Genomic DNA, 17,060 nt, shown 5'->3' with positions numbered 1-17,060 from the left:
GACGACTTAATACCCAATAGCAAACACATTTATAATATCTTTCAGAATACTGTATAGACGACTTAATACCCAATAGCAAACACACTTATAGTCTCTTTCAGAATATTGTATAGACGACATTATACCCAATAGCAAACACATTTATAGTCTCTTTCAGAATACTGTATAGACGACACAATACCCAATAGCAAACACATTTATAGTATCTTTCAGAATACTGTATAGACGACATAATACCCAATAGCAAACACATTTATAGTCTCTTTCAGAATACTGTATAGACGACATTATACCCAATAGCAAACACATTTATAGTCTCTTTCAGAATACTGTATAGACGAAACAATACCAAATAGCAAACACATTTATAGTCTCTTTCAGAATACTGTATAGACGACAAAATGCCAAATAGCAAACACATTCATAGTATCTTTCAGAATACTATAAAGACGACTTAATACCCAATAGCAAACACTTTTATAGTCTCTTTCAGAATACTGTAAAGACGACTTAATACCCAATAGCAAACATTTTTATAGCCTCTTTCAGAATACTGTATAGATGACTTAATACCCAATAGCAAACACTTTTATAGTCTCTTTCAGAATACTGTATAGACGACACAATACCAAATAGCAAACACATTTATAGTATCTTTCAGTATACTGTATAGACGACATAATACCCAATAGCAAACACATTTATAGTCTCTTTCAGAATACTGTATAGCCGACATTATACCCAATAGCAAACTCATTTATAGTCTTTCAGAATACTATATAGACGACTTAATACACAATAGAAAACACATTTATAGTCTCTTTCAGAATACTGTATAGACAACATTATACCCAATAGCAAACTCATTTATATTCTTTCAGAATATTATATAGACGACTTAATACCCAATAGCAAACACATTTATAGTCTCTTTTAGAATACTGTATAGACGATATTATACCCAATAGCAAACTCATTTATAGTCTTTCAGAATACTGTATAGACGACATTATACCCAATAGCAAACACATTTATAGTCTCTTTCAGAATACTGTATAGACGACACAATACCAAATAGCAAACACTTTTATAGTATCTTTCAGAATACTGTATAGACGACATTATACCCAATAGCAAACTCATTTATAGTCTTTCAGAATACTATATAGACGACTTAATACCCAATAGCAAACACATTTATAGCCTCTTTCAGAATACTGTATAGACGACATTATACCCAATAGCAAACTCATTTATATTCTTTCAGAATATTATATAGACGACTTAATACCCAATAGCAAACACATTTATAGTCTTTCAGAATACTGTATAGACGACATAATACCCAATAGCAAATACATTTATAGCCTCTTTCAGAATACTGTATAGACGACATTAAACCCAATATCAAACTCATTTATATTCTTTCAGAATATTATATAGACGACTTAATACCCAATAGCAAACACATTTATAGTATCTTTCAGAATACTGTATAGACGACATAATACCTAATAGCAAACACATTTATAGCCTCTTTCAGAATACTGTATAGACGACATTATACCCAATAGCAAACTCATTTATATTCTTTCAGAAAATTATATAGACGACTTAATACCCAATAGCAAACACATTTATAGTCTCTTTCAGAATACTGTATAGACGACATTATACCCAATAGCAAACTCATTTATAGTCTTTCAGAATACTATATAGACGACTTAATACCCAATAGCAAACTCATTTATAGTCTTTCAGAATACTATATAGACGACTTAATACCCAATAGCAAACACATTTATAGTATCTTTCAGAATACTGTATAGACGACATAATACCCAATAGCAAACACACTTATAGTCTCTTTCAGAATACTGTATAGACGACATTATACCCAATAGCAAACACATTTATAGTCTCTTTCACAATACTGTATAGACGACACAATACCAAATAGCAAACATATTTATAGTATCTTTCAGAATACTGTATAGACGACATAATACCTAATAGCAAACACATTTATAGTCTCTTTCAGAATACTGTATAGACGACATTATACCCAATAGCAAACTCATTTATAGTCTTTCAGAATACTATATAGACGACTTAATACCCAATAGCAAACATATTTATAGCCTCTTTCAGAATACTGTATAGACGACATTATACCCAATAGCAAACACATTTATAGTCTCTTTCAGAATAATGTATAGACGAAACAATACCAAATAGCAAACACATTTATAGTCTCTTTCAGAATACTGTATAGACGACACAATACCAAATAGCAAACACATTTATAGTCTCTTTCAGAATACTGTATAGACGACATTATACCCAATAGCAAACACACTTATAGTGTCTTTCAGAATACTGTAGAGACAACACAATACCAAATAGCAAACACATTTATAGTATCTTTCAGAATACTGTATAGACGACATAATACCCAATAGCAAACACATTTATAGTCTCTTTCAGAATACTGTATAGACAATATTATACCCAATAGCAAACTCATTTATAGTCTTTCAGAATACTATATAGACGACTTAATACCCAATAGCAAACACATTTATAGTATCTTTCAAAATACTGTATAGACGACATTATACCCAATAGCAAACACATTTATAGTCTCTTTCAGAATACTGTATAGACAACATTATACCCAATAGCAAACACACTTATAGTGTCTTTCACAATACTGTATAGACGACACAATACCCAATAGCAAACATATTTATAGTATCTTTCAGAATACTGTATAGACGACATAATACCCAATGGCAAACACACTTATAGTCTCTTTCAGAATACTGTATAGACAACATTATACCCAATAGCAAACACATTTATAGCCTCTTTCAGAATACTGTATAGACGACATTATACCCAATAGCAAACTCATTTATAGTCTTTCAAAATACTGTATAGACGACTTAATACCCAATAGCAAACACATTTATAGTATCTTTAGGAATACTGTATAGACGACATAATACCCAATAGCAAACACATTTATAGTCTCTTTCAGATTACTGTATAGACGACATAATACCAAGTAGCAAACACATTTATAGCCTCTTTCAGAATACTGTATAGACGACATTATACCCAATAGCAAACTCAATTATATTCTTTCAGAATATTATATAGACGACTTAATACCCAATAGCAAACACATTTATAGTCTCTTTCAGAATACTGTATAGACGACATTATACCCAATAGCAAACTCATTTATAGTCTTTCAGAATACTATATAGACGACTTAATACCCAATAGCAAACACATCTATAGTATCTTTCAGAATACTGTATAGACGACATAATACCCAATAGCAAACACACTTATAGTCTCTTTCAGAATACTGTATAGACGACATTATACCCAATAGCAAACACATTTATAGTCTCTTTCAGAATACTATATAGACGACTTAATACCCAATAGCAAACACATCTATAGTATCTTTCAGAATACTGTATAGACGACATAATACCCAATAGCAAACACACTTATAGTCTCTTTCAGAATACTGTAGAGACAACACAATACCAAATAGCAAACACACTTATAGTCTCTTTCAGAATACTGTATAGACAACATTATACCCAATAGCAAACACATTTATAGCCTCTTTCAGAATACTGTATAGACGACATTATACCCAATAGCAAACTCATTTATAGTCTTTCAGAATACTATATAGACGACTTAATACCCAATAGCAAACACATCTATAGTATCTTTCAGAATACTCTATAGACGACATAATACCCAATGGCAAACACACTTATAGTCTTTTTCAGAATACTGTATAGACGACACAATACCCAATAGCAAACACATTCATAGCCTCTTTCAAAATACTGTATAGACAACATTATACCCAATAGCAAACTCATTTATAGTCTTTCAGAATACTGTATAGACGACATTATACCCAATAGCAAACACATTTATAGTCTCTTTCAGAATACTGTATAGACGAAACAATACCAAATAGCAAACACATTTATAGTCTCTTTCAGAATACTGTATAGACGACACAATACCAAATAACAAACACATTTATAGTATCTTTCAGAAAACTATAAAGACGACCTAATACCCAATAGCAAACACTTTTATAGTCTCTTTCAGAATACTGTAAAGACGACTTAATACCCAATAGCAAACATTTTTATAGCCTCTTTCAGAATACTGTATAGATGACTTAATACCCAATAGCAAACACTTTTATAGTCTCTTACAAAATACTGTATAGACGACACAATACCAAATAGCAAACACATTTATAGTATCTTTCAGTATACTGTATAGACGACATAATACCCAATAGCAAACACATTTATAGTCTCTTTCAGAATACTGTATAGCCGACATTATACCCAATAGCAAACTCATTTATAGTCTTTCAGAATACTATATAGATGACTTAATACCCAATAGAAAACACATTTATAGTCTCTTTCAGAATACTGTATAGACAACATTATACCCAATAGCAAACTCATTTATATTCTTTCAGAATATTATATAGACGACTTAATACCCAATAGCAAACACATTTATAGTCTCTTTCAGAATACTGTATAGACGATATTATACCCAATAGCAAACTCATTTATAGTCTTTCAGAATACTGTATAGACGACATTATACCCAATAGCAAACACATTTATAGTCTCTTTCAGAATACTGTATAGACGACACAATACCAAATAGCAAACACATTTATAGTATATTTCAGTATACTGTATAGACGACATTATACCCAATAGCAAACTCATTTATAGTCTTTCAGAATACTATATAGACGACTTAATACCCAATAGCAAACACATTTATAGTCTTTCAGAATACTGTATAGACGACATAATACCCAATAGCAAATACATTTATATCCTCTTTCAGAATACTGTATAGACGACATTAAACCCAATATCAAACTCATTTATATTCTTTCAGAATATTATAAAGACGACTTAATACCCAATAGCAAACACATTTATAGTATCTTTCAGAATACTGTATAGACGACATAATACCTAATAGCAAACACATTTATAGCCTCTTTCAGAATACTGTATAGACGACATTATACCCAATAGCAAACTCATTTATATTCTTTCAGAAAATTATATAGACGACTTAATACCCAATAGCAAACACATTTATAGTCTCTTTCAGAATACTGTATAGACGACATTATACCCAATAGCAAACTCATTTATAGTCTTTCAGAATACTATATAGACGACTTAATACCCAATAGCAAACTCATTTATAGTCTTTCAGAATACTATATAGACGACTTAATACCCAATAGCAAACACATTTATAGTATCTTTCAGAATACTGTATAGACGACATAATACCCAATAGCAAACACACTTATAGTCTCTTTCAGAATACTGTATAGACGACATTATACCCAATAGCAAACACATTTATAGTCTCTTTCACAATACTGTATAGACGACACAATACCAAATAGCAAACATATTTATAGTATCTTTCAGAATACTGTATAGACGACATAATACCTAATAGCAAACACATTTATAGTCTCTTTCGGAATACTGTATAGACGACATTATACCCAATAGCAAACTCATTTATAGTCTTTCAGAATACTATATAGACGACTTAATACCCAATAGCAAACACATTTATAGCCTCTTTCAGAATACTGTATAGACGACATTATACCCAATAGCAAACACATTTATAGTCTCTTTCAGAATAATGTATAGACGAAACAATACCAAATAGCAAACACATTTATAGTCTCTTTCAGAATACTGTATAGACGACACAATACCAAATAGCAAACACATTTATAGTATCTTTCAGAATACTATAAAGACGACTTGATACCCAATAGCAAACACTTTTATAGTCTCTTTCAGAATACTGTATAGACGACTTAATACCCAATAGCAAACATTTTTATAGCCTCTTTCAGAATACTCTATAGATGACTTAATACTCAATAGCAAACACTTTTATAGTCTCTTTCAGAATACTGTATAGACGACACAATACCAAATAGCAAACACATTTATAGTATCTTTCAGAATACTGTATAGACGACATAATACCCAATAGCAAACACATTTATAGTCTCTTTCAGAATACTGTATAGCCGACATTATACCCAATAGCAAACTCATTTATAGTCTTTCAGAATACTATATAGACGACTTAATGCCCAATAGAAATCACATTTATAGTCTCTTTCAGAATACTGTATAGACAACATTATACCTAATAGCAAACTCATTTATATTCTTTCTGAATATTATATAGACGACTTAATACCCAATAGCAAACACATTTATAGTATCTTTCAGAATACTGTATAAACGACATTATACCCAATAGCAAACTCATTTATAGTCTTTCAGAATACTGTATAGACGACTTAATACCTAATAGCAAGCACATTTATAGTCTCTTTCAGAATACTGTATGGATGACACAATACCCAATAGCAAACATATTTAGAGTCTCTTTCAGAATACTGTATAGACGACTTAATACCCAATAGCAAACACTTTTATAGTCTCTTTCAGAATACTATATAGACGACTTAATACCCAATAGCAAACACATTTATAGTCTCTTTCAGAATACTGTATAGACGACATAATACCCAATAGCAAACACATTTATAGTCTCTTTCAAAATACTGTATAGACGACATTATACCCAATAGCAAACTTATTTATAGTCTTTCAGAATACTATATAAACGACTTAATACCCGATAGAAAACACATTTATAGTCTTTTTCAGAATACTATATAGACGACACAATACCAAATAGCAAACACATTTATAGTCTCTTTCAGAATACTGTAAAGACGACATTATACCCAATAGCAAACACATTTATAGTCTCTTTCGGAATACTATATAGACGACACAATACCAAATAGCAAACACATTTATAGTCTCTTTCAGAATACTGTATGGATGACACAATACCCAATAGCAAATACATTTATAGTCTCTTTCAGAATACTATATAGAGGGCTTAATACCCAATAGCAAACACATTTATAGTCTCTTTCAGAATACTATATAGACGACACAATACCCAATAGCAAACACTTTTATAGTCTTTCAGAATACTGTATAGACGACATAATACCCAATACCAAGCACATTTATAGTCTCTTTCAGAATACTGTATAGACGACATAATACCTAATAGCAAACACATTTATAGTCTCTTTCAGAATACTGTATAGACGACACAATACCAAATAGCAAACACTTTTATAGTCTCTTTCTGAATACTGTAGAGACGACATGATAGCCAATAGCAAACACATCTATAGTCTCTTTCAGAATACTGTATGGATGACACAATACCCAATAGCAAACACATTTATAGTCTCTTTCAGAATACTGTATGAACGACACAATACCAAATAGCAAACGCATTTTTAGTATCTTTCAGAATACTGTATAGACGACATAATACCCAATAGCAAACACATTTATAGTCTCTTTCAGAATACTGTATAGACGACACAATACCCAATAGCAAACACATTTATAGTCTCTTTCAGAATACTGTATAGACGACTTAATACCATATAGCAAACACATTTATAGTCTCTTTCAGAATACTGTATGGATGACACAATACCCAATAGCAAATACATTTATAGTCTCTTTCAGAATACTCTATAGACGACTTAATACCCAATAGCAAACAAATTTATAGTCTCTTTCAGAATACTATATAGACGAAACAATACCAAATAGCAAACACTTTTATAGTCTCTTTCAGAATACTGTATAGACGACACAATACCCAATAGCAAACTCATTTATAGTCTCTTTCAGAATACTTAATAGACGACATAATACCCAATAGCAAGCACATTTATAGTCTCTTTCAGAATACTGTATAGACGACATAATACCCAATAGCAAACACATTTATAGTCTCTTTCAGAATACTGTATAGACGACACAATACCAAATAGCAAACACATTTATAGTCTCTTTCAGAATACTGTAAAGACGACATAATAGCCAATAGCAAACACATTTATAGTCTCTTTCAGAATACTGTATAGACGACTTAATACCCAATAGCAAACACATTTATAGTCTCTTTCAGAATACTGTATAGACGACACAATACCAAATAGCAAACTCATTTATAGTCTCTTTCAGAATACTGTATAGACGACACAATACCCAATAGCAAACTCGTTTATAGTCTTTCAGAATACTGTATAGACAACATAATACCCAATAGCAAACATATTTATAGTCTCTTTCAGAATACTGTATAGACGACACAATACCCAATAGCAAACTCATTTATAGTCTCTTTCAGAATACTGTATAGACGACACAATACCCAATAGCAAACTCATTTATAGTCTTTCAGAATACTGTATAGACAACATAATACCCAATAGCAAACACATTTATAGTCTCTTTCAGAATACTGTATAGACGACACAATACCCAATAGCAAACTCATTTATAGTCTTTCAGAATACTGTATAGACAACATAATACCCAATAGCAAACACATTTATAGTCTCTTTCGGAATACTGTATAGACGACATTATACCCAATAGCAAACACATTTATAGTCTTCCAGAATACTATATAGACGACTTAATACCCAATAGAAAACACATTTATAGTCTCTTTCAGTTGCTATATAGACGACACAATACCAAATAGCAAACACATTTATAGTTTCTTTCAGAATACTGTATAAACGACATTATACCCAATAGCAAACACATTTATAGTCTCTTTCAGAATACTATATAGACTACTTAATACCCAATAGCAAAGACATTTATAGTCTCTTTCAGAATACTCTATAGACGACATTATACCCAATAGCAAACACATTTATAGTCTCTTTCAGAATACTGTATTGACGACATAATACCCAATAGCAAACACATTTATAGTCTCTTTCAGAATACTGTATAGACGACACAATACCAAATAGCAAACACATTTATAGTATCTTTCAGAATACTATAAAGACGACTTGATACCCAATAGCAAACACTTTTATAGTCTCTTTCAGAATACTGTATAGATGACTTAATACCCAATAGCAAACTTATTTATAGTCTTTCAGAATACTATATAGACGACTTAATACCCAATAGAAAACACATTTATAGTCTCTTTCAGAATACTATATAGACGACACAATACCAAATAGCAAACACATTTATAGTCTCTTTCAGAATACTGTAAAGACGACATAATACCCAATAGCAAAGACATTTATAGTCTCTTTCAGAATACTGTATAGACGACATTAATACCCAATAGCAAACACTTGCTCTATTGAATTCTCAAATATTTGTAGCCCTTTGGAAAATTTATTGCAAAAAAATATGTTTTCTGAAGTAATATTGGTCTAAACCTCTCTACCATTGATTATTAAATTTCTAACAAAGTAAATTTCTTTCGGTGAATATCTCAGCCTAGTGAATCGAATATTATTATCATCGTTATTATTGTAATTGAATGTAAAACTTCAATTAAAGCATAGCATTGTTTTGAAGGTGTCCTTTCTATGTAACTGTACCAACCATGTGTCACACGATCGTACATAAATTATTTTGTATATATTATGCCTGTATCTGCGCTCTTCCCTCGCACTAAAATGAACCAGAATACCCATGTTGGCGTGTCGCCTATGTAACATTGTCATTTTCTCAAACATGTATTTTCCTGTTGCCTTGAGGTTTTGTATATAAAGGAGTGTGTTCTTTAATAAAGATACTCAGTTGATTGCATCCTGCCTTTGAGTTCACAACCCTCTCTCGGCTTGTCACATTGGTCACTCCGGGGTCACCAATGTGACGAGCCGAGAGAGGGTTGTGAACTCAAAGGCAGGATGCAATCAACTGAGTATCTTTATTAAAGAACACACTCCTTTATATACAAAACCTCAAGGCAACAGGAAAATACATGTTTGAGAAAATGACAATGTTACATAGGCGACACGCCAACATGTCTATTCTGGTTCTTTTTAGTGCGAGGGAAGAGCGCAGATACAAGCATAATATATACAAAATAATTTATGTACGATCGTGTGATACATGGTTGGTACATAACATAAGTGGAGCACAAAATAGATCATATCGCAGATTCCTTTTATAACTGAGGGCAAATTCTATTGTATAATCCAACGTTAAGATTATGTTATTTTTCCAGTTCCAATTATTTCAAATATTTTATTTTAATTGTTCATTATTTCGATTGTAGTTTATTTCCTTATTTCTTTTCCTAACTCGGCTATTTTTCCTTTTTGGAGCGTTTAGCCTTATAGCATCATGTTTTTCGAACTAATGGGGCTTAGATAATAATAATAATAATAATAATAATAATAATAATAATAATAATAATGATGATGATGATGATGATAACAACAACAACAACAACAACAATAATAATAATAATAATAATAATAATAATAATACCGCAAATTCCTTTCGTATATCTGACGGAAAATTTCATTACATAATCCAAAGTTAAGATTAAATTCCCTTTCCAGCTCCCATGCCCAAGCAATACAGGACTAGGTCCAAGGCCTTACCCAAGGGCGTGGCCAATAGGAACGCCGGGTTGAAGTGGCTGAGGAAACACGCCACGCAGGGCGTTGTTTATTTTGCTGACGATGACAACACGTATGACATCAGAATCTTCGAGGAGGTAAGTATTTTCTTAGTGGAGCATCTATGATCATTATTATTATTATTAAATGCTAAGCTACAACCCTAGTTGGAAAAGCAGGATGCTATAAGCCTAGTGATAAGGCCACTCCCATATTTGGCGGTTGTGACAGTATGGCCTAGTGTATAAACGCATCTCGAACTATGGCAATTTACTTGTGATGTTGTTAGATCACCTATAAGTCAATTTCTTTTAGCGAGGCAGATTTGCACCGACTCGCAGAGGTTCCCTTTTAGCTCGGAAAAGTTTCCTGATCGCTGATTGGTTAGAATTATCTTGTCCAACCAATCAGCGATCAGGAAACTTTTCCGAGCTATAAGGGAACCTTTCTAACCAATCAGCGATCAGGAAACTTTTCCGAGCTAAAAGGGAACCCTTCTAACCAATCAGCGATCATGAAACTTTTCAGAGCTATAGGGGAACCTTTCTAACCAATCAGCGATCAGGAAACTTTTCCGAGCTAAAAGGGAACCTTTCTAACCAATCAGCGCTCAGGAAACTTTTCCGAGCTATAAGGGAACCTTTCTAACCAATCAGCGATCAGGAAACTTTTCCGAGCTAAAAGGGAACCTTTCTAACCAATCAGCGATCAGGAAACTTTTCCGAGCTAAAAGGGAACCTTTCTAACCAATCAGCGATCAGGAAACTTTTCCGAGCTATAGGGGAACCTTTCTAACCAATCAGCGATCAGGAAACTTTTCCGAGCTATAAGGGAACCTTTCTAACCAATCAGCGATCAGGAAACTTTTCCGAGCTATAAGGGAACCTTTCTAACCAATCAGCGATCAGGAAACTTTTCCGAGCTAAAAGGGAACCTTTCTAACCAATCAGCGATCAGGAAACTTTTCCGAGCTATAAGGGAACCTTTCTAACCAATCAGCGATCAGGAAACTTTTCCGAGCTAAAAGAGAACCTTTCTAACCAATCAGCGATCAGGAAACTTTTCCGAGCTATAAGGGAACCTTTCTAACCAATCAGCGATCAGGAAACTTTTCCGAGCTAAAAGGGAACCTTTCTAACCAATCAGCGATCAGGAAACTTTTCCGAGCTATAAGGGAACCTTTCTAACCAATCAGCGATCAGGAAACTTTTCCGAGCTATAAGGGAACCTTTCAAACCAATCAGCGATCGGGAAACTTTTCCGAGCTAAAAGAGAACCGCTGCGAGTCGGTGCAAATCTGCCTCGCTAAAAGAGATTGACTTACATAGCACCTTTACTATGTTGTGTACAGTAGGCTACATCAATTCAACCATATAAATTCCAGGTGAAATTGTCACCGGTCTTTCCTCACGAAGTTAATGATGATATCCAACAAAGGGTACAGCTCCTGGAGAGCAACAGAGGTCATCTTGAGGGTGCTTATGAAAGATTGCTGAGTGCCTCGTGTTTGGCTGCTGGCTCTGAAGCTTGGAGACATGCACTAGGCAGTGTTGCTACATTCTAACTAATGCTTGCTTTTCCAATTAGGGTTATAGCTTAGCTAATAGTAGTAGTATTAGTAGTAGTAGTAGTAGTAGAGGTAATAATAATAATAATAATAATAATAATAATAATAATAATAATAATAATAATAATAATAATAATAATAATAATGCGGCAAAGTGGGTGTACTTGCTTGAGGGGTACACTCGGGCACACTTCTATCTTATTTCTCTTCCTCTTGTTTTGTTAAAGTTTTTATAGTTTATTTAGGAAATACTCATTTTAATGCTGTTACTGTTCTTAAGATATTTTATTTTTCCTTGTTACCTTTCCTCACTGAGCTATTTTCCCTGTTGGAGCCCGTGGGCATAGCATTCTGCTTTTTCAGCTATGGGGTGTTGATTAGCAAATAATAATAATAATAATAATAATAATAATAATAATAATAATAATGTATGGTGCACTTTGTAATGGATTGGCACACATCACAATATTGAGTTATGATTTGCGTAATCTAATTTAGAGCAAATGGTGATGCCATTGCAACATTGTAGCACAGTGTGCAATGACAGTGACAAATGACAGTTGAGCGCCGTACTGCGCATGTTTTAAACGGTTTAAATCACTTGGCGCATGTCACCAAACTTGGCGATGCGGTAACTAATTGTGGCGATTGTTGCCGATTTAGTTGTATTTACCGCGTGATGACGTCGTGATTAGCAAAATTGAATCTTAAATGCGTGACTGAGTCATAAAGCTTCTCGTAAAAACTACTTTGTTACTAACAGTAGGTCTATACTTTATCCCGAAGAGTAGGCCTATACTTTATCCCTTTTTTTTTTATACTGCTCTGAGTCCATCACTCGAACTTTCACACTACTGTGACTTCTCGACTGGCAAACATCCATTATATACCTATTATGTAAATAACAGCATGATTTACTTACTTTTTAACTGCCGTAATGGTTAACCCATAGCTTGCCATACACCTCTATTAGCAATCGTATAAATAAGGATATGTTTATTTCTTCTTCTTCTTCTTTTTGAATACAGATCCGACGCACGAAGAGAGTCTCGGCGTTTCCAGTGGGGCTGGTGACGTCATACGGCCTCTCGACCCCTGTCGTCAAAAACGGGTCTTTTTTCGACTGGTATGACGGGTGGCGGGGAGGGAGGAAGTTCCCCGTGGACATGGCTGGGTTTGCCTTCAGTGTGCCGTATCTCCTGCAGGTAGGTAGAGGCTGAGGCTGTGGTTCGACGTAGCCGTTTCACTGTTCGAAGCTGGAGTTAATGTAGAAATGTATGTTGTTATTGGGGTTGAATTCTTAATAATAATAATAATAATAATTCTCTTTTTCACGTCTTTTCAGAAACCAAAGGCTATAATGCCTTACAAGGCAGGTTTTGAAGAAGATGGGTTTTTGCGAAGCCTCCAGATTGATCCTAAAGAGGTCGAGTTTCTAGCGGATGGGTGCACGAAGGTATCTCTCTCTCTCTCTCTCTCTCTCTCTCTCTCTCTCTCTCTCTCTCTCTCTCTCTCTCTCTCTCTCTCTCTCTCTCTCTCTCTCTCTCTCTCTATATATATATATATATATATATATATATATATATATATATATATAATATATATATATATATATACCGTATATATATACGAATATATATATATATATATATATATATATATATATATATATATATATATATATATAGAATATACATATATATATATATATATATATATATATATATATATATATATATATATATATATATATACATATATATATATATATATATATATATATATATATATATATATATATATATATATATATATATATATATATATATAGAATATATATATATATATATATATATATATATATATATATATATATATATATATATATATATATATATATATATATATATATATATATATATATATATAGAGGCATGCAATGTACGTACATACATACATACATTCACGAACTACTATTTCATATTATTTTGAATGCAGTAATCTGGTTTGTCTTAAACCACCCGTGAAGAGAGCTTAGAATTTTTCAAAAAAAAAAAAAAAAATTCCCAGAAGTTTTAAATCCTCACTGGAATTTGGGGATTTCAGGTTCATATTAAACAATTAAAAAAAGAAAAAGAAAAAAAACATTACATAATTTTTTTTTCAACTTTAAAGTTATATTTAGCTTCTAAAATAGAGGAATGAATAGCACTTTTAATACTTTTAATACATTTAATACTTTTAATGCTTTCAATACTTTTAGTAATTTTAATACTTTTAATAAATGGTATTATTTTCTAATGGAATTTCCACATTTTTTCTTACGTAATAATTTTTATGCCACCTTCATGAAATATTTTTTCTTTTTATAAGTAATATCTCCCTCCTGAATTCACGCTTGAAAATATAGAAGAAGAGTAATCGTTTTAAGAAAACACAATTAATATACCTCTGCCTTTTTAACAATAAACTGTAATATCTTATTTGATTTAATCTTAAAAAGACAGGAAAAAGATTTACAGAATAAACAGTAATATTTCCTCACAGAATTTATCTTTAAACATATATATTATTTATAGTATAATATTTATAAGTACATTTATTAAAAAGAGATAGGCTGACGATTTTGTTTTTCAAATAACCAGCTTCATTTCCTCATTGAATAAACTTTATTGAATTCCCACTAAGATAGCAATTTTTTTTTTTTTTTTTTTTTTTTATGAATTTCCTACTACGCAGATATATGTCTGGCACACGAAAACAAGACCGAACAAACCTTCGAAAAAGACGATTTTAAACACAAAATATGACGGAACGAACCTTAGACAGCTGCAGAAAGATATGATACTGGAAATGTAGAAGAGAACAGCTACAGAAAGATATGATAATGTGGCTGTAAAAGAGAACGGCTGCAGAAAGATACGATACTGGAAATGTAGAAGAGAACAGACGCAGAAACATACGATAATGGAAATGTAGAAGAGAACAGCTGTCGAAAAGTATGATACTGAAAATGTAGAAGAGAACGGCTATAGAAAGATACGATACTGGAAATGTAGAAGAGAACAGCTACAGAAAGATATGATAATGTAGATGTAGAAGAGAACGGCTGCAGAAAGATACGATACTGGAAATGTAGAAGAGAACAGACGCCGAAAGATATGATACTGAAAATGTAGAAGAGAACATACGCAGAAACATACGATAATGGAAATATAGAAGAGAACAGCTGTCGAAAGGTATGGTCATGGAAATGTAGAAATGAACAACTACCGAAAGTTACGATATTGGAAATGTAGAAGAGAACAGCTGTAGAAAGATGTGATAATGGAAATGTAGAAGAGAATGGCTGCAGAAAGATACAATTATGGAAATGTAGAAGAGAGCAGTTGCAGAAAGATACGATAATGGAAATGTAGAAGAGAATGGTTGCAGAAAGATATGATAATGGAAATGTAGAAGTGAACAGCTGCAGAAACATACAATTATGGAAATATAGAAGAAAAAAGTTGCAGAAAAATATGATAATGGAAAGGTAGAAGAGAACAGCTGCAGAAAGATATGATAATGGAAATGTAGAAGAGAGCAGCTGCAGAAAGATACGATAATGAAAGTGTAGAAGAGAACATCTGCAGAAAGATATGATAATGGAAATGTAGATGAGAACAGTTGGAGAAAGATGTGATTATGGAAATGTAGAAGAGAATGGCTACAGAAAGATACGATTATGGAAATGTAGAAGAGAGCAGCTTCAGAAAGATATGGTAATGGAAATGTAGAAGAGAGCAGCTGCAGAAAGATATGACAAGGAAAATGTAAACGAGAACAGCTGCATAAAGATACGATAATGAATGTGTAGAAGAGAACAGCTGCAGAAAGATATGATAATGGAAATGTAAAAGAGAACAACTGCAGAAAGTTACGATAATGGAAATATAATAGAGAACAGCTGCAGAGATATGATAATGGAAATGTAGAAGAGAACAGTCGTAGACAGACATGATAATGGAAATGTAGACGAGAACAGCTACAGAACGAAATGATAATGGAAATGTAGAGCAGGTCGACCTCACAGCGAAGCAGCACAATTCAGGAGATGATACTAATTCTGTCTTATGTGCTGTTAAAAAGTAAATTTGTTTTGACCAGCCGTAATTTTTAAAAGATTGCTCCTAAACGTAATCAACTCCATAACAACAATAAATCATGAACATCAACAATAATAAATGTATGGTAGAATAAATATTTTACAAAGAAATATCATTTATTTACCTCTAATATAAGGAAAATGATGAAATAACTTGAAAAAATATATTTTTATAGACTAGTGGAATAGAAATAGCCTAAACATTGGCAGGTGCACTAATAATAATAATAATAACAATAATAATAATAATAATAATAATAATAATAATAATAATAATAATAATAATAATAAAATGAACGGGGATAATAATAAAAATAATAATAAGTTTTAGCCAATTGTATTTTTACAGTAGTATGGAATAAATTCACTCCTCTTCATTTGAGAAATACTTCATATTATATAGGTTAATTTCATTTATTTCCACAAAATGCATGAAGTAAAACAAATGCATAACACACGATAAAAAACGAAATAATCAAAACACACTGTATACAGAACGGCCTTTGATCAAACTCCAGAGTGATCGAGACAGTTGAAATATCATTAAGACTTTAGAACGTTTCATGCAATTAGGTCTTCATTTCCAAGTGAGGACGAAGATCAGAATAAAAGTTTATTCTGTCAAATCCTTTTGTGGAATATTCACAAAATCACAGACGCCTAAATTGTCATTCATTTTTTTTTTCTCCTTATTAAATACA

At 32.2% G+C, this 17,060-nt stretch overlaps 1 protein-coding gene across 3 annotated transcripts in view; it reads left to right on the top strand.

Annotated features, from left to right (window-relative positions):
* LOC137657876 (galactosylgalactosylxylosylprotein 3-beta-glucuronosyltransferase P-like) overlaps nt 1–16,446 on the top strand; it is a 33,808-nt gene extending 17,362 nt beyond the window's left edge. For all 3 annotated transcript variants that reach the window (XM_068392482.1, XM_068392484.1, XM_068392483.1), the window contains exons 5-8: nt 10,586–10,743; nt 13,241–13,417; nt 13,558–13,668; nt 14,952–16,446. In XM_068392482.1, the coding sequence (XP_068248583.1) occupies nt 10,586–10,743; nt 13,241–13,417; nt 13,558–13,668; nt 14,952–15,071 (566 nt within the window). In that variant the 3' untranslated portion in view covers nt 15,072–16,446. The remainder of the gene's footprint in view (nt 1–10,585; nt 10,744–13,240; nt 13,418–13,557; nt 13,669–14,951) is intronic.
* The last annotated feature ends 614 nt before the right edge of the window (nt 16,447–17,060 follow it).

Source organism: Palaemon carinicauda, chromosome 18, assembly GCF_036898095.1.
Source record: "Palaemon carinicauda isolate YSFRI2023 chromosome 18, ASM3689809v2, whole genome shotgun sequence".
In the NCBI taxonomy this organism is placed as follows: Eukaryota; Metazoa; Arthropoda; class Malacostraca; order Decapoda; family Palaemonidae; genus Palaemon; species Palaemon carinicauda.
The sequence above is the reverse complement of the archived record's forward strand: the minus strand, read 5'-3'. Positions and strand labels throughout refer to the sequence as shown.